Below are 26,231 nucleotides of genomic sequence, written 5' to 3'. Positions count from 1 at the left end.
TTCTTATTGGGTACTAGGGGGAGGACAGCTTTGCTCTGAACGGGCTATGCGCATCAAGCAACTCTTTGAGTTACTTACTCATTGTTACTCAGAAAGCAGCAAATTCAGTCAGATAGTTTTGCTGTTATCAAGTTTATCAAATGTAGGATAGGAAATGTGTTTTTCAGCGATGTTCGAAGTTTAGAATGTTACGAAGAAAACGCCGTCATACCAATTGTGAAAAAGTTCGAGAAATGGAAATAGGGCTGGAAGATATTTTTGCCTAATTCAAAGTAAACATGAATCAAACCTAGAAATTTCAAGAGCACATAGGTAGGGAATCCGATAGCCGTTCCAGCAGAAATTTCGTCCCTTGGCTGTAATTTTGTCACTTTAACCTTTTACTAGTTTTAGCCTGAGGGGTGCGAACTTGAGCATTATGGTCTTTCAATTTGAAACCAATTTTTTCCACCAGTGCCAACCGTTGCTTGTTAGCTTGTCTCGCAGGAAACCGTTTTCAAGGTGCACACTTAACATACTCCACACAAACCTACTGCCGATTGATGTTGGTAATAAGTCCAATAAGTCGGCTGAATCAGATAGTTTCCGACCGTACATTACTCGCACAACTTGTGATCTCGCCCTAAAAGCCATTGGTAACCGAGTGTGTAGCTCCTTGTTTCTAAGCAAATGAATGGACCAGGATGAAAACTATCACCATTCGTAGCAATGTTTAATAACTTGTAAATCCATTCGTTTGCTCAGAAACAACTAGCTACACACTCAGGTACCAATGGCTTTTAGGGTGAGATCACAAGTTATGCGCGATTAGTTAGAAATATTTTTTACCAGACTTTTGATAAACTTATGCATAATTAAGACCAAGTATAACGTTTTTTCAATAATTGGAAGTTATTGTGTCACATAAAATGCATAACATTTTTTAGCGTGACTAAGTAATGACCGCACACGCCTAGGCATACTCGAATCATTTTCATGAAAAATTTAGCTTGACAGCAGCCTGGATGCTTGTTGATATTCACTTCGCACCCCCCAGGTTTTAGCCTAGTTCTGAGAATCGTGGCCTTCGTAAAAATAACTAACTATGCACTACATTTTAAGAGTGAATAAAGTAATACTTTTTTAAATCAAATAATTGATTGAACACTCCTAAAAATCGAAGGCAACTCTGCTGCATTTCTGATCCATTTTAGAACACATTATCTGCATATATGTTTCTTACTGTAGTTTTGCTTTAACACGATGGTGCAAATATGGTCCTTGCAGTACAAGACTGGCGGAGCCGCCCCACACATAAACATTACGAGGATCGTATCGGGTTGAGGAAGATGTAATGCAAATAAATAGCTCAATGGGCAATTATAAACTTCATCACTTTTGCCCCAGTACCTATTTGATGGTACTAAACTTCACACGCAAAACTTAAAGAAAATACTTGTTTTAATTATGAATCGTGGTTTACGGCCAACCAGCCGAGTGGAAGTTTAACAACTACCGAAAAGCTAAACATTACATATAATTTGCAAATTATATGTAATGTTTAGCTTTTCGGTAGTTGTTAAAGAAAATGTTTGACTCCAGTTTTTAATTCAAAACTACACAGTTCGAACGAAACGTGTAAATTTCTGAGAAATGTAATGCACATAATTGGAGCGTGGAATATCATGGATATTTACATGATGTATCATGTAAACTTCAATTATACGTCATGTAAACCAGCAGGATCCTGAGTGATTACATGACATACAACATATTTTTACATGATTTCAGACTTAAATTTACATGACGTCATGTTTACATCGCATGAATGGAATTTACATGACGTGTAATCTTCATTATTTTCAACAGTGTAGATCTCTGATAAGGAATGCCTTCGCATAGGATAGATGTACCAATGGTGGAGGTACTAAGCACGATTGAACTTCATTTAACTGCCTAAATTCAAGAAGCGCAATTAATGTACATGTTAATGTTGTAACGGGAAGTAACGACCATTGACTTAATGAGAAAAATGATTTCATCGCAGTAATCCACTTCATGTCAGTGAAAAATAATACCTCCACTATTGGCACACTGTTCCTTTAGTTGCGGTATATTTTTAATTTGTGTTCCTATAGTTGCGGTATCCGTTGTTTTCTTATGGGATCCTCCACTATAGGAACACTTTACCGCAGCTATTGGTACAAGTAAGAAAAGTTTTAGCAGTTTTAGTGATATTTCATCAGTTTAAAAGCAATTTGAACGCTCTTTTCAACTATTCCGTGTATCAACAAACCAATACGTCGATTGGCAGTGTCGGTTCTGTGGCTAATGTAATAAAATCAGTGAAAACGGCACTACCGCAACTATAGGAACACCCACAACTAAGGGAACACTTACCCTACCTATGACACGATATAATTTTTTTTTTGTGAAACAAACAATCAAACGCTCATGGTTGCTATGTCCACATGAAGCCGGACAAATCGAGTTACTCTGAGTTGCTCAAAAGCAACTCATGATCTACCTTAAGATCAGTAGGCTGTCCCGCCCCTTGCTTGGTAAATACCAAGGATGGAAAAAAATCGCCTCTAGCGACTAACAACATATTATTTGAATGGTCTAAAAGGGCTGTTGCTCTTGCAGAAGCATGATTTGAACAGCTCATCACGCGTGCATAGTAAGGATAAATGGAGCATCCGATGCACTGTTTGTCGCGGGACAAACCGTTTGTCGGATGTTGTTACAAGTCGCGATTAACATGAATCAGAACGCGTTCTTGGCATAATTTTTCACTCAGACCATACCCGATTGACATTCGAATCTTAAATGACATACCACAAGGCAGATCGCGGAATAAAAACGTAAACATCCCCCAAAAGTTATGATTTTGGTTTGCGAATATAATTGATCGTTAGCACACATGCCAAGCGATTCATTTTTCGCAGAGCGGAGTTTGTTGTTAGGACTTGACGACTAATCGTTGTTGCTATGATCGCACGATAAAGAACAACCGCGATGCATCACTTATTTTGTCATGATCACTAGATTTCCATCCTTGGTAATTACTTTTTGAGAAGTTTATGTAGTTTTCCATTGAACCGGGCACCTAATAGCTACTGAGCTGTGAAACACGAATTTATTATTATTGTAGTTATTATTCCCTGTTTTTAAATAACCATCGGCCAGTGTAAATGCAATTGCACTTTTTGTTTCCTTTTGAAAGAAATAGTCCCTTACCATGCCCACTTGCATGTACCTTTTACTGATTAGGTGGGTAGATGATCTGTCGATTCAAAAGGCATAAAGAAACGTTGTATTTCATAAGTATCACAGGTGTTATCTAATGAATACCGGAGGAGATTAGACAATTCGGGATTACACAACTACAATAAACCAATAAAGTGGTCAGGAAACTTTCAACTTTTCAGTGTAGAAATCAATTTGACGAGAAGCTCCAATTAGTCTCTGGAGAGCTGTCCTGAGAACTAGGAAGCACATGTCGAGTTCGTAGTGTAGAAAGTGAATGGTGTAGCCCTGTTGTAGGTAAAGGGTGTAAATATTCGTACATATTGATAGTAAAAAGGTGCAATCAGTGTGCAGTATAAACTATGATGTGATTAGATTAAATAACAAAGCAGTCATCAGAAAGCACGTGATGAGAAAACGACTTGTGAGGTGCACTGTTAACCCTTTCTTTCCCACAGCTTTGTTCGAAAATTTAACTGTTAAATCAGCGTTTCTAAAAAAAAAATGCTCGAACAAAAGTGGTTGCAAATAAATTATTCAAAATCAGTATAAACATTTTCGAATGTTATTCAATAGTTTGACTCTTAGTTCACTGATTTTGACGTTTGATGAGACAAATGAACGCATAAATGTATTCCAATAATTATTGAGCTAATCGTACAAATTCGCTTAAGCTAGCGTTCGTCGAATATCGGTTGATCACCTGTGACTACCATGGGAAAGAGAGGGTTAACCCCTCTGGGATCGATCAATATAACACTACGTTGTTTGTGCCTTGACCCCAAATTCAAATCATTAACTCTGCGAACTTAGAACGAAAAAACTCCGTGAAATCCGCACGGGTTTTAGATTTTCAACTGTTTTGAAAAGAAATTCAGTTCATTTCTCATACAAATTATGAAAAAAAAAAGATGGAAGGTGCGGAGAGGGGTTTTTATTGTGCGGGTGCTCTTTTTATAACTAATGCTAACTTTGTAACATATGATATCTCTAGATGCTGGCATGCTGAAGGTGTCTGGGTTCGATTCCCGGTCGGTCCAGGATCTTTTCGTAATGGAAATTTGCTTGACTTCCATGGGCACAGAGTATCATCGTATCTGCCGCACGATATGCGAATGCAAAAATGGCAACTCTGGCAAAGAAGCTCTCGATCAATAACTGTGGAAGTGCTCATAAGAACACTAAGCTGAGAAGCAGGCTCTGTCCCAGTGAGGATGTAATGCCAAGAAGAAGAAGAAGATATCTCTAGATCATAATGATTGAGAAGGTCCGTGTATTCGGAAGAGTTGTTCAGTAGTTCAATGGAAGACATGCGGTGGTCATTCAGATACGGTTTACGCCAACAGGCGGTGCAAGTGAACATGCAGTTTTTGTTTTCGGATATCTCAGAAGTCGGACCACTTAGAGAGATGTTCAGTAGCTCAAGGGCTAACATTATTTTAACCAAGAGCAGGGCCGGATTTACAAATATGGAGGTGCCAAAGTCAAGTGGGGATCTTTTTTCCTAAAAAAAAAACTTTTTTGATAGAGTTGTGTTGGGAATCGTCACCGGGACAGATATAACGCCTATTAGCAGCTTGTCTGTAGCGCAGCTTAAAGCTGTGTACCGTAAATTCGGGTGAAATTGATCACCGTGTCACTCGATTTTATTTCTTCCTAATGGAGCACAAATATCGATGTAACCTGCAGTGAATGGACGTTGTTTGTCGTAAGTATTGTCAAATTGTGTATTTTGAAGATTTTTGCGTTAAAGAATGTGTATTTCTATGGAAATAATGTAAAATTTCAAAATCTTGTACGGTGCAGTATCGACAAACATCAATAAACTTCGAGTTCTAGACAAGGATTTGATCATGGTATAATCCTGAAAGTTTGTGAGGATACTTAAGATATATCCCCAAACCAGATATCATAACCAAAACTCGTACCGATTCGCGCATTTGGTTGAAATAATTGGATTTCTGTTAGATATCAGGAAATTCCTTTGGAAATTGCATACATTTAGGCGTTTTCTGCGTAATTCTTGAAATTTAAACATTCATTATTTCTATAAGTATTGTATTGTTAAGAATTTAGCAAGCATATTCGGATTCAGGGAGCTCAAATTTATTATGTAGAGTTGTTTTGAAAACTAACAATAATTGCATTGATTAGTGATCAATTTCACCCCGAAATGGCAACACCCGATTTTTTTATTTTAGAGATATTTTTTAGTACTAAAATGGCAGATGTTGGAAAATTTCGGTACTTGGGCCAATGAGACTCACCTTCGTACTAGTTTTTCTGCATTCGGTTGTTTGGTATTGCCTACATTATAGAAATCAGACAAGAAAAACCGTGAAAAATGATCAATTTCACCCGAAATAACGGTATTTCATTCACTACTGGACTGCGAAGTGCGGTTTCATAAGTGCGAAAATGCGAATAAAAGTGCGTGATTGCATCGAATCATGTTGGTGTCTTCAGAGCACTTATTCTTTGGACTTCGATAAATAACCCCGCTGAAGACACCGACTCGATTTGATGCAATCGCGCACTGTTATTAGCGTTCCCGCATATGTAAAAACTTCTGCGATAGTCCATTGGTGAGAGAAATGCGCAATATAAATTTCAAAAAGCAACATTGTACGGTTATAGAGTTGGGCTTTTCATACATTTCAGTACGCTTTCCTTGCCCGGTAGATTTTATGATGATCGATTCCCAACAGATCCCATAATGTAGGGTGAAATTGTTCATTTTTCACGGTTTTTCTTGTCTGTCTTCTATAATGTTGACAATGCCAAACAACTGAATGCATGAAAAGGGGTCATGCACAAATTACGTCACGCTCCGAGGGGGGGTAGGGGGTCAAGCCAAGCGTGACAAGCCTTACAAAAATTTCGGAGGACTCATACAAAATACGTGACAAAAGAGGGGGGGGATGGTGTCAAAAATGTTGAAATTTAGCGTGACATAATTTGTGTACCATCCCAAACAAGTACGAGCGTGAGACTTATTGGCTCATGTACCGAAATTTTCTAACAAATGTCATTTTGGTGCTAAGAAATGTATCTAAAATAAAATATTGGAGGATCTCATTTCGGGGTGAAATTGATCACTTGTCAATGCGATTATTGGTAGTTTTCAAAACGGCTCTACATAACACATTTGAGCTCCCTGAATCCGACTATGCTTCTTAAATTCTTAACAATACCATATTTAAAGAAATAATAAAAATTTACATTTCAAGCAATACGCGGAAAACGCCCAAATGTATGCAATTTCCTAAGGAATTTCTCGACATCCAACAGAAAATCAAACATTCCAACCGAATGACCAAATTGGTACGAGTTTTGATGATGAAATCTGGTTTGGAAATATATCTTAAGCATCATCACAAACTTTCAGGTTTATACAATGTTCAAGTTCTTGTTTCGAACTAGAAGTTTATGGATGTTTGTCAATAATGCACCGTAAATGATTTTGGAATTTTACATTATTTTCATAGAAACAAACATTCTTTAACGCAAAAAACTTCACAACACGCTATTCGACAATAGTTACGACAAACAACGTTCTTCCGCTGCAGGTTACATTGATATTTGTGCTCCATAAGCACGAATTAAAATAGTGTGACACGGTGATCAATTACACCCTACTGATCAATTTGACCCGAATTTACGGTACTTCAAAACTATACTAATGTGCGTGACAGGCCATAATTCAGAATGTAATTCAATCTCCGACTTACGATTAATCTATAACATTCTCAGACCCAGATAACCTAATCTTCGGCAACTCGGCAGCCGAAAGCAATCAACCCTGAATGGACAATAAATCATTGAATTTAACTAATTTAACGCAATATATAGTATCAAACCTCTGCTAATGTTCAATAGTGAATCTCCAAATAATAGTTTAATATAGTTTGCTAATCTATTTGCCACTCAACAATACGATTACACGTTGTTGTCGCTTTATGGTTCTTTCTGACAGATGACTGTATCTTGGAATGGTGAACGTTGTGTCCGATCACGGACAGTAGTTGATGAGGGCAATCCTTTCGGTTGAAGGATCCCTGCTTCGGCGGCCAATTCCTCTTCGGAATGCCAGGGATGATCGGCCAGTTCCTTCTTCTGAAGGAATGCCTGGGGTGTCGATAGCTCAGACTGTGAATATGATTTCTTAACAACAGTCCTGAAAAGGACTACTAGGTTGGGCTGCTTTCGGTGAGAGAAACGCTTTGGGTATCGGTTTTCGAACTACGACGGTTTATTGCGCGTGCCATACAACGGCTAAATACTGAATGAAACTGAATGAATGAATTCTGTGCACGCAAGCTCCTTAAGTAGGCTGCAGGTAGAAGGATTCATTGCATGCACAGTGAAATGGCTTCGGTGGGAAATTTCCACTGTCTTATGTACTACATACTGGATGCTGCAATCGGTGGTCCGGGTGGTGTGATGATGGAGAGCTCAAGTTTGTCGATAGGGTTGCGTGAAGTAGTGTGTGTGTGTGAGAGAGGTTCAGGTAGGAAAGGGTGCTTGTTAGTGGTGGTAGCCGAAATACTCGCGGCGACTCGAGGTTAGTTATATGTTTGCTTTACATAATTGGGAATAGGGGGGAATGGATTACATAGACAGGATCAACAACAGGGTGAAAACGACGACTGAACTGATCAGGGTTGAAATGTTGCACACCGTTCGCGTTTTGCGTGAACATTCTCCCGCCAACGAAAAGTGTGAAACCGGTGGATTTGAGGGCAGTGGTGCTACAGTGATTTTTTGATTCATTACGGGCTGGGTATCTGACAGATTAGCGGAATCACTTACATTAACGGTATTAACGGAATGCGGACGTTGTTGACCTGGATTGATTACGATGGGTTTGGTTGTAACGGTTTGATTCTGGTTAAAGAGTAGTGTGGATGAACTAGACGTACGGTTTGAGTTACTAGGGGAAGAACGAGAATTCACTAAAGACTGTCGGGATTCTAGCAGAAGATCGTAAAGCGGGTTTTCAGCACATGCGGTTGGAGGATTCCGTGACTGTTTGGGTTTCAAGGGCTCATTTACTTGGATTGGTAACTGACAACTTTGTGGGTTTGTGGACTGACGGATCTGTTTCATGTATTGAGTATCTTCAAGGTTTTGGGAAACATAGGGATAAACAAGGCTTCTTTTTCGAAAGATCGATCGTTTTGGGAAAGATGGAAAATCAGGTGGATCGAGGGAGAGATTCTCTGTGGGACTATACACTGTACGACGGGGCAGACAGTTTCGACAGGAGGGATTTACTTGACCGGTTAACGACTGTACACCAACTATGTACTTGTCTGGCTTAGGACGAGTAGAATTAACAGCTCCAGCGATCATCCATCCAAGACGGGTTTCTTGGAGGATAGGAAGATCCTCGGAGAGTTTGATTTGTCCTGGCATCATCAGCTTGAAGAAGTGCTGAATGCCAATGAGGAGATCGATTTCACTGGGAATGTGGAAATTTGGATCGGCAAGTGCAAATCCGGGCGGAATGTCCCATGATTTGATATCGATGGGAGCTGACGGTATTGGGCCAGTGACTTGATCGGAAACAAGACACTCTAACTGCGCACTGTAGTCAAAATAACGAGATTGAATTCTGAGCTTCGCTACTTCTGACAGGGATGACTTTTGGTTGTTGGCTCCAACAATATCAACCTTTGTTGCGAGCCGAGGGAGTTTCAGGGATTGGACAAGTTTACGAGAAACAATATTTGCTTGGGAACCACTATCGAGGAAGACTCGACAAGGCTGAAGTTCACCATTGGCATCGAACACTTGAACCATTGCGGTCATCAAAAGACTGTTGCACATGTGGTGGATTTTCTTGGTAGGATAGACGGCAGAAGTGGACTGTATTAGATGGGTTTTGTTTCGGAATCCGAATCATCGGATCTGGATTTGGATGGAGACACATCAGATTCGATAGGGTGGAGAAGGGTGTGGTGTCGACCTTCACATTTCCAACAGTTAAAAAGGGATTTACACGCACTACTCCTATGACCCGTTCGCAAACAATTAAAGCAAGTCTTGAGCTCTCTTACCTTGGCTTCTCGTTCTGGAACGGACATCTTGCGGAGGGCGTCGCACTTGAAGATTGGGTGGCTTCCGTTGCCACACACTTGGCAGATCGGTTCTGCTGGTTCGGTAACAGCAAAGGTCTTCATTTGGCTGGAACTCTTCGCTGGGATCGGCTTCACGGTGGGCTTCTCGATTGCGTCTTCACATCGCTCGAGAATTGAACAACGCTTCTTCAGGAAGTCCATGGTCTCGTTGTAGGTGGGAATTTGCTTGTGGGGCACCGTGGATTCCCACTCCATCCGGGTTCGGTTGTCCAACGCTGTCGCAACCAGGTTCACGACGAAACGCTCGGACATTCCAAGCATTTGCTCCTCCATCAGGGTCAGACCGTCGATGTGCCGGGTTACATCGTCGATCAGTTCACGGAGCTCCTTTGCACTGGGTCGGGTCATCTTCTTCAGGTGTAGCATACCCAAGATGTGAGTATCTACGATGAGGCGCTTGTCTTCGAATCGTTCTTCCAGCAGCTTCCATGCGTGGGCGTAGTTGTTGGATTGCATGGTGCAATCATCGATGATTCCCGCTGCACTACCGATCAAAGCTCGATCAAGGTGGTAGAGCTTGATGGCATCGGAATCGGTGGAGGTCCTCATCACGTCGAGAAACATGGCCTTGAAGCGTGGCCAGTTCTCTGGTTTCCCATCAAACGTGGGGATGGGTGCTTTCAGCGGTTGCTGCTGGACGATGATGCGGGGTGCTTCTTCTTGCTGGCTTCTTCGTTGCAGTCTCATGTCGGTGGTGTCGGTCATGGACTGGATTAGCGTTTCGACTAGCAGGCAGGTTTCGTTGTGCTGGGCTTCGAACACGATGTACGCTTCATCCTGTTCGATCAGCTTCTCGGCGGGCGTCAGAGTCACAATTTGGCGATGCAACTCACAATACTCCTTGTAGTGGGTTTCCAAATTTCGCTGGTAGAGCTTCAGCTGGATCAAATCTAACTGCACTGCTCCAGCTCCGGATGCTTCTTCGGCGGAATTGCGGATGCGCGTCACTTTCGCTTTCACCTGTCCGAGTAGGTGAACAAGCGATTTCAGCTCCGCCATCCTCTCCTTCTGGTCGGTTTTCGTTGGTGTGTGCTCGATCGGCATCGAACACGGCGATGGTGCGTTTCGCTTCCGCACGGCGACGACAGGTACGAACGTGTTTCGACACGTTCAACAAATTGCACACGTGGCAATTTTTCTCACTGGTTGATCGATTAACACATCGGTTACTCTTTCCGCGGCGACAATTCACGCACTCTCGGAACAGTTTTTCCACTTCTCTTTCGCACTCACGTTTCGCGAAATGTTTCTCACTCACGTCTTACTTTTGCACTTACGTTTTTCACTCGCGACTTACTTTCACACTTACGGAAGGCAATTTCCCTCATCGAAGCAGCGAGGAATATTTTTCTTAACAACTCTGCTGAGCATCGACGGGAACAACGGGAACGATGGGCAATCGGTTGATTGCCAAGCCACGGTTGCGGGTGCAACACGCTGGATGCGGATCACTCAGATCCGGCTCGAAGGACCAAAATGTCCGATCACGGACAGTAGTTGATGAGGGCAATCCTTTCGGTTGAAGGATCCCTGCTTCGGCGGCCAATTCCTCTTCGGAATGCCAGGGATGATCGGCCAGTTCCTTCTTCTGAAGGAATGCCTGGGGTGTCGATAGCTCAGACTGTGAATATGATTTCTTAACAACAGTCCTGAAAAGGACTACTAGGTTGGGCTGCTTTCGGTGAGAGAAACGCTTTGGGTATCGGTTTTCGAACTACGACGGTTTATTGCGCGTGCCATACAACGGCTAAATACTGAATGAAACTGAATGAATGAATTCTGTGCACGCAAGCTCCTTAAGTAGGCTGCAGGTAGAAGGATTCATTGCATGCACAGTGAAATGGCTTCGGTGGGAAATTTCCACTGTCTTATGTACTACATACTGGATGCTGCAATCGGTGGTCCGGGTGGTGTGATGATGGAGAGCTCAAGTTTGTCGATAGGGTTGCGTGAAGTAGTGTGTGTGTGTGAGAGAGGTTCAGGTAGGAAAGGGTGCTTGTTAGTGGTGGTAGCCGAAATACTCGCGGCGACTCGAGGTTAGTTATATGTTTGCTTTACATAATTGGGAATAGGGGGGAATGGATTACATAGACAGGATCAACAACAGGGTGAAAACGACGACTGAACTGATCAGGGTTGAAATGTTGCACACCGTTCGCGTTTTGCGTGAACACGTTGAACAAACCGACATTGATACTATCGTTATCAGTTGTCGCACAGTAGTTCGAGAACACATTGATAATAGACCATTTCCGTCAGATCTAACCCCCAGTTTTTGTATTTTTCTTCGAAAGACAATCATTTTAATGAATATTAATGCTTTCAGATTTGGTTTATATGCACTCCTGATTTTCTTATAAATTTTTGAAAACATAGATACCACATTTTGAAAAATAATTCGAGATGTGGCACAGTTTGTTCAATAGTGTGGGACAAAATTTAGATTCTTGCTCCAGTCCACTTTTTGGATTGCATTTAGGTCCCATAACAACTGTACAAAATTTTAGCTCGATCGGAGAAACTATATTTTAGCAGCTACCGAAAAGCTAAACATTACATATAATTTGCAATTGGATTAGATGGACAAATTGATGTGAAGATTTGCGAAAAAGTTACACGTCTTCTCAGTGAGAATCGAACTCACGACTCCCCGATCTCTAGTTGGGGCGCGTTACCACTACGCCATGAGAGGACTCATGAACGCAGAAGTTAACCTGAATTCGATTTCAGAAGACGTGTAACTTTTTCGCAAATCTTCACATCAATTTGTCCATCTAATCCAATTGCAAATTATATGTAATGTTTAGCTTTTCGGTAGTTGTTAAACTTCCATTCGGCTGGTTAGCCGTAAAACCACGATTCATAATTAAAAACAAGTATATTTTAGCGCCAGCCATTCAAAGTTTGTATGGGATTTACTATGGGAAAACTTACTTTTGCAAAGAAAAATCGCCCACAGACCTCTATAAAAATTCTGAATACAAACCACGATAGGTATTTTTACCATGAAGAATATTGCCGAAGACCGTGAAACAATCCGACATTTGAGAAAAAAGTTATTCAATGAAAACCTCTTAGCAAGGCGACGTTGATTAACACGTAAAGAAATAACAATAATAACAAACTCGGGCAAAATTTCCGAATAGTCTATGCTTAATAGCTTTTTTTCATAAATATCGGATTGCTTTACGGTATTCGGCAATGTTGTTCATTAAAGAAATACCTATCGACATTGACAGAATTGACAGAAAGCATATAAGCCAATAAAAAAAAATCACGGAAATGGTCTATTACCACTTCACAATGGACCGAATCAACAATTTAGCCAAATACAATGTGTTTTCTCTGTTCTCGTCGATTTTAGACGTTCGATGTCTTCAGAGAAGTTATTCGTAATTGAGTTTTGCATATTTTAAGAAAAAAGTTAAATAGTGGTGCATGGGAAAGTGGTAGATCTAGTTAAATTCTACAACTTTGCTAAAAACAGCACGCCGTTCACTTTAAAATCTTGTTAGTTACAAGTGAATTTTGAGTTTTTTAATGTATTTTTGAAGTTAATTTTTTCAATTTACAAAAATTACATTCTCACAGTTTTTGCAGCAAAAATTGTCTATTGTATGCCGTTTCTAATGCCACTAAAAGAAAAAAATTATCGAACCAACTCTATGAGTTATAGGCATCTAAAGATTTCATAGTTTTTCACTTTAATTTGCTGATAACTTCAAAATCAAAAGAATTACAAACTTGCGATGTTCAGCAAAAATGTGTATCTTTACTTCCTCTGCAATTCTTCTGAAGACCACGTTCACGTAAAACTGAATATTAAAAAGTTAGATCAAAATAACTGATTTTTTGGGTCCACCCTTAGTTAAAACTTTCAAAATCAATTTACTTAGCTCAAATGAAGAGTTAGATCAAAAGTGTCTTCGACAAAGTTGATCAAAAGAACATTTTCTTATAGTTTGCAGAAGAGCGCAGCCACAAATTTCATCATCGCTCTTCTTATCACACCCTCTAACGCAATGTTGAACAGTAAACACGAAAGGCCATCAACCTGCCGTAACCCTTTTCGAGATTCGAAGGGACTCGAGAGTGTCCTTGATATGCGGACTACGCACATCACTCGCTCCATCGTCGCCTTGATCAATCTTATCAGTTTGTCCGGGAAACCGTATTCGTGCATAATCTGTCATAGCTGTTCTCGATCGATTGGGTATCATAGATCGATGAATAAATGATGTGTGGGTACATTGTATTCGCGGCATTTCTGCAACATCTGGCGGATGGCAAATATCTGGTCCGTTCTTGCTCGTTTGCCCATAAATCCTGCCAGACATTGCCCAATGAATTCTCTAGCAATTGATGATAGACGGCGACATAGAATTTGGGAGAGTACGTTGTATTTTTTTTTTTTTACTAGTTCGTTTATTTGGGGCTCAAATGCGTGTAACGCTTTACGGAGCCGAAGTTCATTTTTGTACTATTTACAATTTATTTACTTTTTCATTACCAAAGTTAGTATGGGATGGAGCCAGGGTACTCGTGGCAACTCGAGGTTAATGGTCACAATTTTGAAAGGGAAGGACATGGTAAGGATTGGGTTTAGGGTTCTCTGCAGCTCATCCGGGAGGTACAGCGTGGTAGCTCTATTATCGTGTCATGGCGTTGGTACCAATTTCTTGCCGGTATTCGTCTGCCGGATGGCCAGGATCCTCAATCCAACACAAAAGGGACAACACAGAGAAAAAAAAAACTGGAGAAGAGAACACAAGAGAATTAAACTTTTATACAAGACAAGCGAAGGAAATCGTAAATTGCGACCATATAAGTGAAATCGCGGGTGCCCAACACATCTCTAACTGGAACATAGGGTTGTCTACCTCGGGCCGCAAGGGTATCCAAAAGTTGCGCTCTGGAGGCGTCCATATCCGGGCACTGCCAAACTACGTGATCGATGTCATCATAACCGGAACCACACCTACTACAAATATTGCTCAGCGCGAGGTTAATCCTGTGTAGATGTGCATCTAGCGAGTAATGGTTGGCCATAAGTCTTGACATCACGCGAATGAAATCTCGACTTATGTCCAAACCTTTCCACCAGGCTCGCAAGGAAACTCTAGGAATTATGGAATGTAACCACCGTCCCAGTTGGCCATTTAGCCAATCGCTTTGCCAACCGTGAAGAGAACTTTGACGTACTAAATGAAAAAATTCATCGTGTGAAATTCGCCTATCATAAATCTCACCTTCCTCAGCGCCCACCTTTGCGAGCGAGTCCGCCTTCTCATTGCCATAAATTAAGCAATGTGAGGGGACCCATACAAAGGTTATCTTATATGATCTTTCGACCAGTGCACACATCTGCTCTCTTATTTTTGTAAGAAAGTAAGATGCATGCTTTACAGGTTTCATCGATCGGAGAGCCTCAATAGAACTGAGACTATCCGAGAAGATGAAGAAGTGGTCTGCGGGCATGTTTGAGATCATCCCCAAAGCGAAGTTGATTGCTGCCAGCTCAGCAACATAAACCGTGCAAGGTTCCTGAAGTTTTCGGAAGGCGGAAGAGTTTTCATTGAAGACACCGAAGCCAGTGGATCCATTTATACGGGACCCGTCAGTGAAATATCTCCTGTAGGAATCGACATTCTGGTACTTTGCGTTAAAAATACGTGGGATAGTAATACATCGAAGTTGTTCTGGAATTCCATGGATAGCTTGTTTCATGGACAGATCATATTCAACAGAGGAACTGTCATTGGTGAAGCGTACACGTGGGGGGTTGTAACATGGAAGGCTAATGTCAGATGACATGTAGTAGAGATAAACTCTCATGAATTTTGACTGAGCATTCAGTTTGAGCAATTCTTGGAGTTTTTCGATAACGAGTGTGTTGCTCACTCCACACTTAATCAGTATTCTTAACGAGAGCTCCCAGAATCGGTTCTGTAGCGGTAAAACCCCTGCCAGAACCTCTAGGCTCGCATTATGTGTTGAGTGCATACACCCTAAGGCGATACGCAAACAACGATATTGAATTCGTTCCAATTTAATCAGTTGGCAGAAAGAGCCATACTCTAGAACAGAGAGAATGGTTGTTTTATAGAGTTTTATGAGGTCTTCCGGGTGAGCACCCCACCATGTTCCGGTAATTGTTCGTAGAAAATTGATCCTTTGTTGGCATTTTTCCGTTAAATGCCTAATACGGGTTCGCCAAGTGCCTTTTGAATCAAACCAGACCCCAAGGTATTTTGAAGTCAAAGACTGGTCGATGTCTGTTCCCAAAAGCTTAAGCTTCAGTTGGGCAGGATTCCGCTTCCTAGAAAATACAACCAGTTGAGTTTTTTGCGGAGCAAACTCGATCCCTAAGTTTCTAGCCCAAGTGGATAGATTATCAAGGGAATTTTGCAATGGTCTTTGCAGGATTTCCGCTCGTGGGCCCTTCATAGAGACCACAGCATCATCTGCAAGTTGTCTAAGCGTGCATGGTTCTTCCAAACAGTTGTCAATATCTTTAACATAAAAATTATAAAGCAAGGGACTTAGACATGAGCCTTGGGGAAGACCCATATAGCTAATTCTGGAAGTTGTCAGTTGACCGAGAGTGAAGCTCATGTGTTTTTCTGACAACAAATTGTACAATTATGTACGATTATTCAACATTCCAGGTAGTCCACTATTGTGCAGGCTTCCTGACAATATTTCTATGGAAACTGAATCAAAGGCGCCCTTAATGTCCAAGAAAACCGAACCCAATTGCTCCTTGTCCGCAAAGGCTAGTTGAATATCTGATGAAAGCAACGCTAGACAATCGTTTGTTCCTTTGCCCTTGCGAAAGCCAAATTGTGTACTGGAAAGCATGTTGTTTGATTCGACCCAGTGATCGAGTCGGGATAGGATCATTTTTTCTAACAATTACCTTAAACATGATAACATAGCGATCGGGCGGTACGAATTATGATCAGACGCTGGTTTCCCAGGCTTTTGAATAGCTATTACTTTGACCTGTCTCCATTCAGGTGGAACAATGTTGTGTTCCATGAATGAGTTGAACAGGTCAAGCAACCGTCTTTTAGCGATATCAGGGAGATTTTTAAGAAGATTGAACTTAATCATACCGCGTCCCGGAGAGGAGTTGTTTGATGAAAGAAGAGCCATAGAAAATTCCAGCATAGTGAATGGTCTATCCAAAGCATCGTCTCTTGGAGTTTCCCAAAAAGGCGGATGAGCTGGAACTGAGTCTGGACAGACCTTTTTTGCGAAGTTGAATATCCAACGATTGGAGTATTCGTCACTCTCATTTGAGGATGAGCGGTTTCGCATGTTGCGAGCCACTCTCCAAAGCGTCGTCATTGAAGTTTCTCGTGAGAGGCCATCGATGAAACGTCGCCAATAGCTACGCTTCTTCGCTTTAATAAGATTCTTCAGTCTTTTTTCGAGCTTCGAGTACTCTAAATAAAGTTCTGAGGTACCATATCTACGAAAAGCTTTAAAGGCATTAGATTTTTCTCGATACAACTGAGTGCATTCATCATCCCAACCAGGTGTGGCTGGTCGTCTTTTGAAGGATGCACTTGGAACTCGTTGCTTTTGGGATTCTAATGCACTTTTATAAATTAATTCTGTTAGGAATCGATACTCATCCAACGGTGGGAGAGTGTTGAATGATTCGATACCAAAAGTTACCGCTGATGCAAATTTTTGCCAATCGATATTCCTAGTGAGGTCAAAAGGAACCTGAATTGACTGTTCTGACCTTTCACTATTAGTTCTGATAGAGGTTATTATGGGCAAGTGATCACTACCATGGGGATCATCGATAACCTTCCACATGCAATCGAATGATAGTGAGCTTGATCCTAAAGACAGGTCAAGACGGCTTCCTTTGCCGTCGGATGAAATACGTGTCAGTTCACCTGTGTTCAAAATGTTCAAGTTGAAATCGTCGCATAAGTCATAGAAAATAGCCGCTCTATAATCGTCATAAGATTCGCCCCATCCAGTACCATGTGAGTTCATATCACCCAGTATTAAAACTGGAGATGAAAGCATAGAGACTGCATTCCAAAGATGACGGCGGTTTATTGAAACTCTTGGAGGAATATAAACAGAAGCTACGCAAAGATCTTTACCCTTTACGTTTATTTGGCAAGCAACGATTTCTATGCCTGGATGAGTCGGGATGGGGATTCTGTAGAATGAATGGCACTTTTTGATCCCTAAAAGCACACCCCCGTAATTATCATCTCGATCCTGGCGTATAATGTTAAAATCGTAGAAGTTAAGATCATCTTCAGAAGAAAGCCATGTTTCACAAAGTGCAAATATATCACAATCTGAATTGTGAAGCAAAAACTTAAATGTGTCTAATTTAGGTTTTAGACTATGACAGTTCCACTGTAACACAGTGATCATATCTTGTACCTCACTCGATGAATTAGCCATCGAAAGATATGATCGAAGCAAGGAGGGGCCACGAAATAGTTAATTCCCTGAGATACTCTTCTATTGCGGGGAGAAAAAGGTCGAGTATGCCTCTGAATGAGTCTGAAACTCCGAGGGCATCACATATGCGATCCACAAGGGCCGTAAAAGTTATCAGTCCTCGCTTGGCCCGGGGGGTTGTCGAGGAAGAGCGAGGAACTTCAGTAGCTTTTTTCTTGCTATCTTGTCTAGAGCTTCTTTTCGAAGTATATTTAATCGGCGGAGGCGGAGGCGGCAGATCTTTGCTGCAACACGGAACGGAAGCAGCAAAGACCTGTTTCTTCGGCAATTTCAAATTTGCCCCACCTCCTTTAGAATTCGGCAAACTTTTGAGGGAAGATTTCATTACCTTACGGCGCAGTCCCGGAGAAGATGGAGACTTTCGTTTTCCGGGTGCGTGTACCTCCGAAGAATCTCCCCCATCGCAAAAGCTAGCACTATGACCAAGCTGTTTGCAGTTGGTACAATTGAATACCTTCGGCACGTAAAGGCGCACTGGGTAAAAAACACTATCAATGCAAACAAATTTCGGGAGAACGGAACCAGGAAAAGTTACACGAAACGAGGCTGACGGCGAAAACACTTTTTTATTTCCTTCCATGGAAACTGATTGTAATTGTTTACAATCCAGTATAGCCACATCAGGAATGGACCGGTTCTCAAAAACACCTTTGCCAGTCTTAATGTCTTCGCATGTCAGACTCGCGTCGATAATTTTCCCTTCCACCTCGACCTCTCTGGCAGGTATGTAGATAAAATACTCCACAGTAAAAGCCTCATGCTGAGCCATCTCATTCGCTGCTTTGTAACTAGGGTAGGTGTACCAATTATGGATGCAATATGTCAACAGTATGGATAAAAATCAAATTATAATCGCGTTTCTGAAACGTAAGCATGACTTGTTGATGTTAATTACTAGTTTGAAGCCTTGCGAAACAGTTGAATTAAACAGTTTTAGTACTAAATTAACTTAAAGCTTCTAAAAATTGGTTTTAAAAAGCGTTGTCTTTGTACCAATTATGGCAATAGCGTTCCTATCATTCGACATAAAAGTGTACCAATTATGGACTATCGAATATTTGCACAAAATGAAGTCAAACATCATCCAGAGCGAATGATAATGCAACGTTAATAAGTAATGAAGGGATTGCTCATAAATGTATCCAAAAAAATTGTGTTAAATAGATGTTAAATCTATTTATTGCAATGGGTTCATGGGAGGAAATGAATTTTCGAAAAGGAGTCAAAATGTAGTGAAAATGCAAATTATGATACAAAACAGCATTAATGAACTCACATTACCTTTCCAGCGCCTAATTTTAACGAAAAAAGAGCGATAATTCAAAAATCGAGTATTGCTGAATACTCCTCTCTACCATGAAATTAGCATCTTCCGCTTGTGAACGTTTTCGAACGTGTGATTGAAAAATCTATGTAATTGAGTACAAATCATGAAGATAATGCCTTACCAAACCGTCCCGTCGTGGAAGTCACCCGTAAAATAGCTTTATTTCATTTATTTTACTGATCAAAAAATGTAAACAAACCGCCTCCAGAGTATCGCCATAATTGGGCTCTCATACACTCTTTGTACCAGTTATCGACATGTGGAAATAACACGATTTCCAACTTAAAATAGTAGATTTAGTTGCTCACCAGCTAAATTTGTTCATTTGTTCTCACTAGGCAACATACATTTATCGGTTGAAGTAGTTTTACCGGATGAAAACATAAATTTCGTGACGGGTGTTCCTTACCGAACTGCTAAGAAGGTGACATATGTGTGAGGCAAATTTTTCAAATGTTCATTTTTTAAAGCTTATTGCTCGAATGTGCTTATCAAGGCTTAGTTATCATCAAAAACAAATAGGTTTATCGTTCCTGTGAATATTAGCCGTTATATTCTATTAAAACAATAAGAAAAATCTCTTTTTGTTCCCACTATTGCCATATTTGGTACTATAGCCATAATTGGTACTTCTACCCTAGGTGCAGTTACACGCAGCTTGGATTGCTTCACTTGGTGAATAACGGTCCCAGGATATTTACGCGTCAGCTCTCTAGAGATCGAGAGCACATTCAAAATCTTATTTTTGCGCCGGAAATAGACAACCCAAGGCCCAGCCGAAGACGGTTGATAAAACCGCGTTCGAGCAACGAGATCTTTAGGAGGCGTATCGCCTCCATCCGATTCGTCCATGCGGGATAAAAATCAACCGCAACCAAATAATTATTAAAAAAAAAGCAATAAAGTAAAAAAAAATAATAATAATAAAGTACAAAAAAAAAACAAAAAAATGCTTAAAGTTAACTTATTAGTGGACTATTTTGTACACACCTCCCCTATACGGGCAAAAAAAAAATATCGAGAAAAAAAAAACTTAACCGATTAGGGCTGTTTTGTACAAGCCTCCCCTATTCGGGCAAAACTGGCACCGGGAGAGAGACAGAAGTGAACCGAAAAACAACACTGATAAAAATCCACACGCTCGATCTGTGTGTTTAAAATTATGGATCGATTCATGAACGTCCATATCGATTTGCTATGATTTTCTTGCAAACTTCGTGTGTGTTACACATTAAATTCCTGTGTTTTGCTTCATGGATTGATTCATCAACCGACAACAGGGATTCCATATTTTTTCCACATAAGTTCCCGAAGCTTTCTCTTCAGATTCGTATGTGTCAACCTATGGACGCATAGATCATCACACCAACACGGATTCAGTGTGTTTTGCTTATGGTTATCTTGTGTCATAATCATCATGTTCAAGTTAGTCGATTCATTGATTTGCGCAATGAGATTGTTATGATGAAATCCATGAGCTATGCTATCGATTTCCATGTTCAAAGCTTCTAAATTGTTTGTGATCAACCCATGGGATGCATAGTGAACTGAATTGCGGTTGGACCTCGTGTCGAACGACAGTCATCATCATGCTTCCAAAGAGAAGAAGCAAATTTTGAAGCTGAAAGTGTTAGATGAAAATTTATGAATTCGATTTTTCTTTTATTAGTGAAGTTGACCGATGTACGAGAATTCTACCTTTCTATAAGAAAACATTGATTATAATGTATAGTTTAGTAGAAAAATCGGATTCCACTAACAGATTTTTCTGGCTTTCAGTTTCGAAAAAAATGGAATATGCTTATCCCTAGCTTCCCAAATTATGGATTTGCGGCGCCCCGCTTGTTGCTGGCTCACGGGTTTGAAAAAAAATAAAGAGAGTTTGCGACAAGCAGAGGAGCCTCGGATCCATATTTTGGGGAGCAAAAGTTTTTCTACCAAATTTCTTCTTTCAGCCCCATGACATTTATGTTCTATCACACATGACTATCTAAAGCTACTACATTTCTAATTCAATAAGCAAATCAGTTGGGTTTCATGATTTAATATTTGGAAATTCATGTTTGTTTCACATGACAACCTAATGTTGATACACATGTTATTATACCGTGAAATCAATGATGAAATCCATATGGCTACCACACTCAAATCATGTGGTTTTCCTCATTGCGCAAATCTATAAGTAAAACACACGACCTTGACGTGTAGATTTTTCTCAGTGAACCTTGAACTCAACCTTGTTTGTTCGGAGATGCGAAAGCAATTCAAAAGGATGTGGAGTAGGTTTACAATTGATACTTATCCGTTCCCGTTCGATGACCGTCGTTTTCGCTGCTGATGCAAACGGGGGATCCAATCACCGGGGGATGATGGTGACAATATCTTCTCGTGGCACGATACCAGTTGACCCTTGCCAATCTGGTTCGCTTCCTTCACGATGCGCGGTTTAAAGCACTACGGTACAATACTGCACTGGTAAAAACCACACGGGCGGTGGAAGAAAAAACCAAAAAACTACCGACTGCCAAAAACTGAACTGGCTTGTTCAAGCGCACAGCAAGGAATGAGAGTACGTTGTAGGCGGCGCTCAAAAATGTGATCGCACGACAATTGGCGCAATCCAACTTGTCGCCCTTTTTGTAGATGGGACACACGACACCTTCCATCCACTCCTCCGGCAATACTTCCTCCTCCTTAAGTGGAGATGTAAATCATAAATATCTAAAAAAATAACACTTTCATTACGCTGTCAGGAATGTTAATAACACTTTACAATTACCTTATCAATGAAACTGGCGTTCAATAAGGTTTTAATCGATCTCTATGAAAAATAAAACTGAAACTAGCATATATTGTTTGGAAACTACATCACTGATATACAGCTTAAATTCGAAAAAACTTGAAATTCTAGAAACAATCAATACACCAAAAAGAACGTTTCCCCTGCAAATCCCTTCATGCGGTCTTCAATGAAACTTACCTATGTAGTTATAGGCCTTTTCATGTGACAGATCCGTCTATGCATTTGTTTACATCGGTGGAGGACCGGTGCTAACACGAGCCTGTCATTTTCATAGAAGAACTGTCAAAGTGCTTCCCGATCAGCTGATTTGAGACGTCATGTGAATAGGCCTATTAGAGTGGTTCAAAAAATCGTTTTTGCTCATTCGTAAGTTGTAACTGATTATTGCATCTCACAGTATCAACGTAGTTCTAATCTCTAAGAGCACATGGGCAAACACTATGACCGACTGAATGAATTGATTGCTTTTCCCATAGTAATTCCCATATAAATTTTGAAGGGCTTGTGCAGTCTCAGTTTTCATCCGAATTAGCTCAAATTTTGGGAGAACACTCAGAATTTGATCTAGAATGGTGTGGAGCAAAAACGATTTTTTAAACCACTCTAAGCACTATATAGGCAGGCGAATTATAGTGCTATGTGATTATTGTGATCAATTAATATAAAATTTTGTCGCCGGTGCTAGTAAACATAAACTTTTGTTTTGCAGATATCTAAGAATCCTGATTTCTTGGAAAGATGGCGTCTTTGCCAAAGTTGTTCAGTAGCTCCAGGGCTAGCCATTAGAGTTGAAATATTAGCACCAGGCGGCGCTAGTGAGCATGAAATGTTTCTTTCGCAGATATCTTAGAATCATGACTACGTAGAAAGATAATGTTGCTTACATAATTGGTCAGTTTGTTATAAACTGTTACTATTTTAACCAGCAGATTCGGAAACAAAAGATTAATGCTAACTGGCGCCGTAAAATGTAATATAAAATTTAAAAAAAAATGTAAAATGAACAAGATGATTAAAGTAGCTTACAGCTGCTCAATCAAGGATGGATGATAAATTTGATGAGCTCGTTCCATGCTTTTATTTTGATTGTACAATATGTTAAGAAAAGTATTTTTATCATGAGAACGATGGGAGTATTACTTAGTTAAATTGATTCAACAAAATATGATGAGTTCGTCATTGTAAGTGTCGAACTGCAGTTTCGGTAAACGGTCTGCTAGATTACCGAATTCACAAGTGCATCCTTGAATTTCGATTAGGTAGATAGCTTTTCACTCACTATGAGCACATTATAATCAATTACAGATTACGACCAAAAGGGTGCCGTCTGCGTAGCAACGAAGTATCGTCGTTCGAACAAATTTCTTCGGTTTCATGATGTGCGGTAAATGCTCGAACAAAGCCAAAAGATGGTGGTCACTGGGCATTTCGGTTGGAATTTGTGTGATAGCGATTGCATTTGGCATAGCGTGGCCGTTCATAATTCGGGGTGAGATAGAAAAGCAGTTTGCCTTTGCACCTGGAAAAGAGGTCTACGAAAATTGGCTGAATCCACCGATCGATAGCTTCCTGGAGCTATACCTATGGAACTGGACGAATGCAGAGGACTACCGGAGTGAAAAACCTCATTTGGAGCAGCTGGGTCCGTACACGTTTCGAGAGAAAATGGAACGTATTGGGCTCGTCTGGAATGATGATGAGGATACACTTACTTTCAGCCAGAGGCGCACATGGCACTTTGAACCAGAACTATCTAAGGGCGACTTGGAGAACGATAAGGTGGTGACCATCAATCCCATTTTGCTGGTAAGTGTTAACAGATACCAAAGATTTGAAAAAGGCAGTAACTTTTAATTCCTTTATTATAACCATTTCAAACATTACATTTCTCATATCTAGGTAATCTGTGTTAGGCAACACTATCATTCCTAATCTGGTTATACTAAATTATTATACTACATTTCATTCGCCGTAGCAGTTCAGATTTTTTATAAAATGTTTACAGGTGAGTTGATTTTACCTGCTTAAAAATAAAACGCTTTCAAGCTGAAGATGCATCGAAAGATTTCTGCTCTTGAAAATTTGAGGTTTGGCTTCGATGTATTTTTACCTTAAAATTACCGAGCTGATATAGAAGAAGGCTAAAATTGGTAGTTGAAATACGCGTATCTGCCAAAATAAAGTGCAATTAGGGCGGAATTAAAAGGGACAATACTCAATCTACTTTTCGATTCTCATATTCTCACAACAAATATGTAAAAAGTCAACTCTTTTCGTCATTCTAAGTTTTAGAAACTTTGGGTATTTCTGTTGAACTACAACTTGGTAAATATACATTTATGCACTCTAAGAAGTTATAATGTTCAATTCAATACAAAAATACATTTAGCTTATTTCCATGCAGTTTTTCATTTAACATTTATATTAAAATAATATAGACAGAGTTCATTATGTTAATCATATAATTTCTATCTGAAAGATATATGGAAATCAGAATATAAGAAAGGCAAATTTGTTATATAATCAGATAAATTTGTTTATACATCATATTATATTTCTTTATGGGTTTACAGAAAATTAAAAAAAAACAGCATTCAATGATCTGTATATGTTTCAATTTTATATATTTAGCATTATCATTTATGTTGTTATAATGAACTGACATCCAATTATAAGAACACATGACAATGTATAATTCCGCTTCCATTATGTGACATCTACGTCCATTTTTTTTCTCTGGAGAACAGATTACATCTTCGCATGACCTATGCTTCTGCAATCTAAAATAAGAACTTAAAAAACTGTTTCGCTATATTTTTCAATTTAAATAAGGAAATACCTCATATTTCTAGTAGCTGCAATATTCGCGAATTGAAGTGTTGGTTGCTCAGATAATTTGCACTTGACTACCGTAATTGATATCTTTTTCATATTATAAAAAGCATATATGTAGCTTCCAACTGATTTTGTAATGTCTAATGAACTACGACAATCAGATGAATCTTACATGACTGATGCATAGAATGTTCATTTGAGTTGATTAGGTGCCGCAACATTCGGGATACCATCGGGTCTCGGTGACGCAATGATCTCACGACCTCTGCCAGCTCTTCGATCGTCACCCTCGCCGGTTCTTCTCCTTCATCTGCCGCATACGGCGCTGGAGGCCATGGGCTTGTGTGATGATGTGGGAAGAGTACATCGATTATCGATCGCCACAACTCGGGCGACTTCTCTTAGGGCGCTATGGCTTTAGTCTTAGCCATTACCACTCTGTATGCGTCACCCCACGAACTCGAGTTGACACTCTGGCATACCAATTCATTTATTTAAGGCTCTATCGCGTTTAACGCTTTACGGAGCCGAGATTCATTTTTGTACTTTTTTTTACAATTGTTTAACTTCTTAAGTACCAAGTTTAGTCCGGGTTGGAGCCAGGGTACTCGTGGCAACTCGAGGTTAGTGGTCACAAATATTTTTAGGAAGGGCTAGGTTGGGATTGGGTTACAGGGTTCTTTGCAGCTCATCCGGGTGGTATTTCATGGTTGCTCGTTTGTCGTATCATGGCGTATACCAACTTCATGTGGGTTTTCGATTGCCGGATGGCCAGGAACATCAATCCAACACAAATGGACCATAACACAGAGAGAAAAAAAAAACTGGGGAAGAGAACACAAGAGAATTAAACTTTTATACAACACAAGCGAAGGTAATCGTAAATCGACAACATGTAGACGAGATCGCGGGAGCCCAACACATCTCTAACTGAAACATAGGGTTGTCTACCTCGGGCCACAAGGGTATCCATAAGTTGTGCTCTGGAGGCGTCCATATCCGGGCACTGCCAAACTACGTGATCGATGTCATCATAACCGGAACCACACCTATTACATATATTGCTCAGCGCGAGGTTGATCCTGTGCAAATGTGCGTCTAGCGAGTAATGGTTGGACATAAGTCTTGACATCACGCGAATGAAATCTCGACTTACATCCCAACCTTTCCACCACGCTCGCAAGGAAACTCTAGGGATTATGGAATGTAACCACCGTCCCAGTTGGTCATTTAGCCAGTCGCTTTGCCAACCGTGAAGAGAACTTTGACGTACTAAATGAAACAATTCATCGTGTGAAATTCTTCTATCATATATCTCACCTTCCTCAGCGCCCACCTTTGCGAGAGAGTCCGCCTTCTCATTGCCATAAATTAAGCAATGTGAGGGGAC

General features: G+C 40.4%; 1 protein-coding gene across 2 annotated transcripts in view; it reads left to right on the top strand.

Annotated features, from left to right (window-relative positions):
• The first annotated feature begins 3,407 nt into the window (after window positions 1-3,407).
• Window positions 3,408-26,231, top strand: part of LOC5571944 (protein peste) — a 41,803-nt gene continuing 18,979 nt past the window's right edge. Inside the window, exons 1-2 of one of the 2 annotated variants that reach the window (XM_021844718.1) lie at window positions 3,408-3,525; window positions 23,312-23,812. In XM_021844718.1, coding sequence (XP_021700410.1) covers window positions 23,381-23,812 — 432 coding nt within the window. In that variant the 5' untranslated portion in view covers window positions 3,408-3,525; window positions 23,312-23,380. The remainder of the gene's footprint in view (window positions 3,526-23,311; window positions 23,813-26,231) is intronic. The other variant, XM_001659994.3, reaches the window with a different exon arrangement.

This window comes from Aedes aegypti, chromosome 2 (genome assembly GCF_002204515.2).
Source record: "Aedes aegypti strain LVP_AGWG chromosome 2, AaegL5.0 Primary Assembly, whole genome shotgun sequence".
Classification (NCBI taxonomy): domain Eukaryota; kingdom Metazoa; phylum Arthropoda; class Insecta; order Diptera; family Culicidae; genus Aedes; species Aedes aegypti.
Note: the sequence above shows the minus strand (reverse complement) of the source record. Positions and strands in the feature narration are given on the sequence as shown.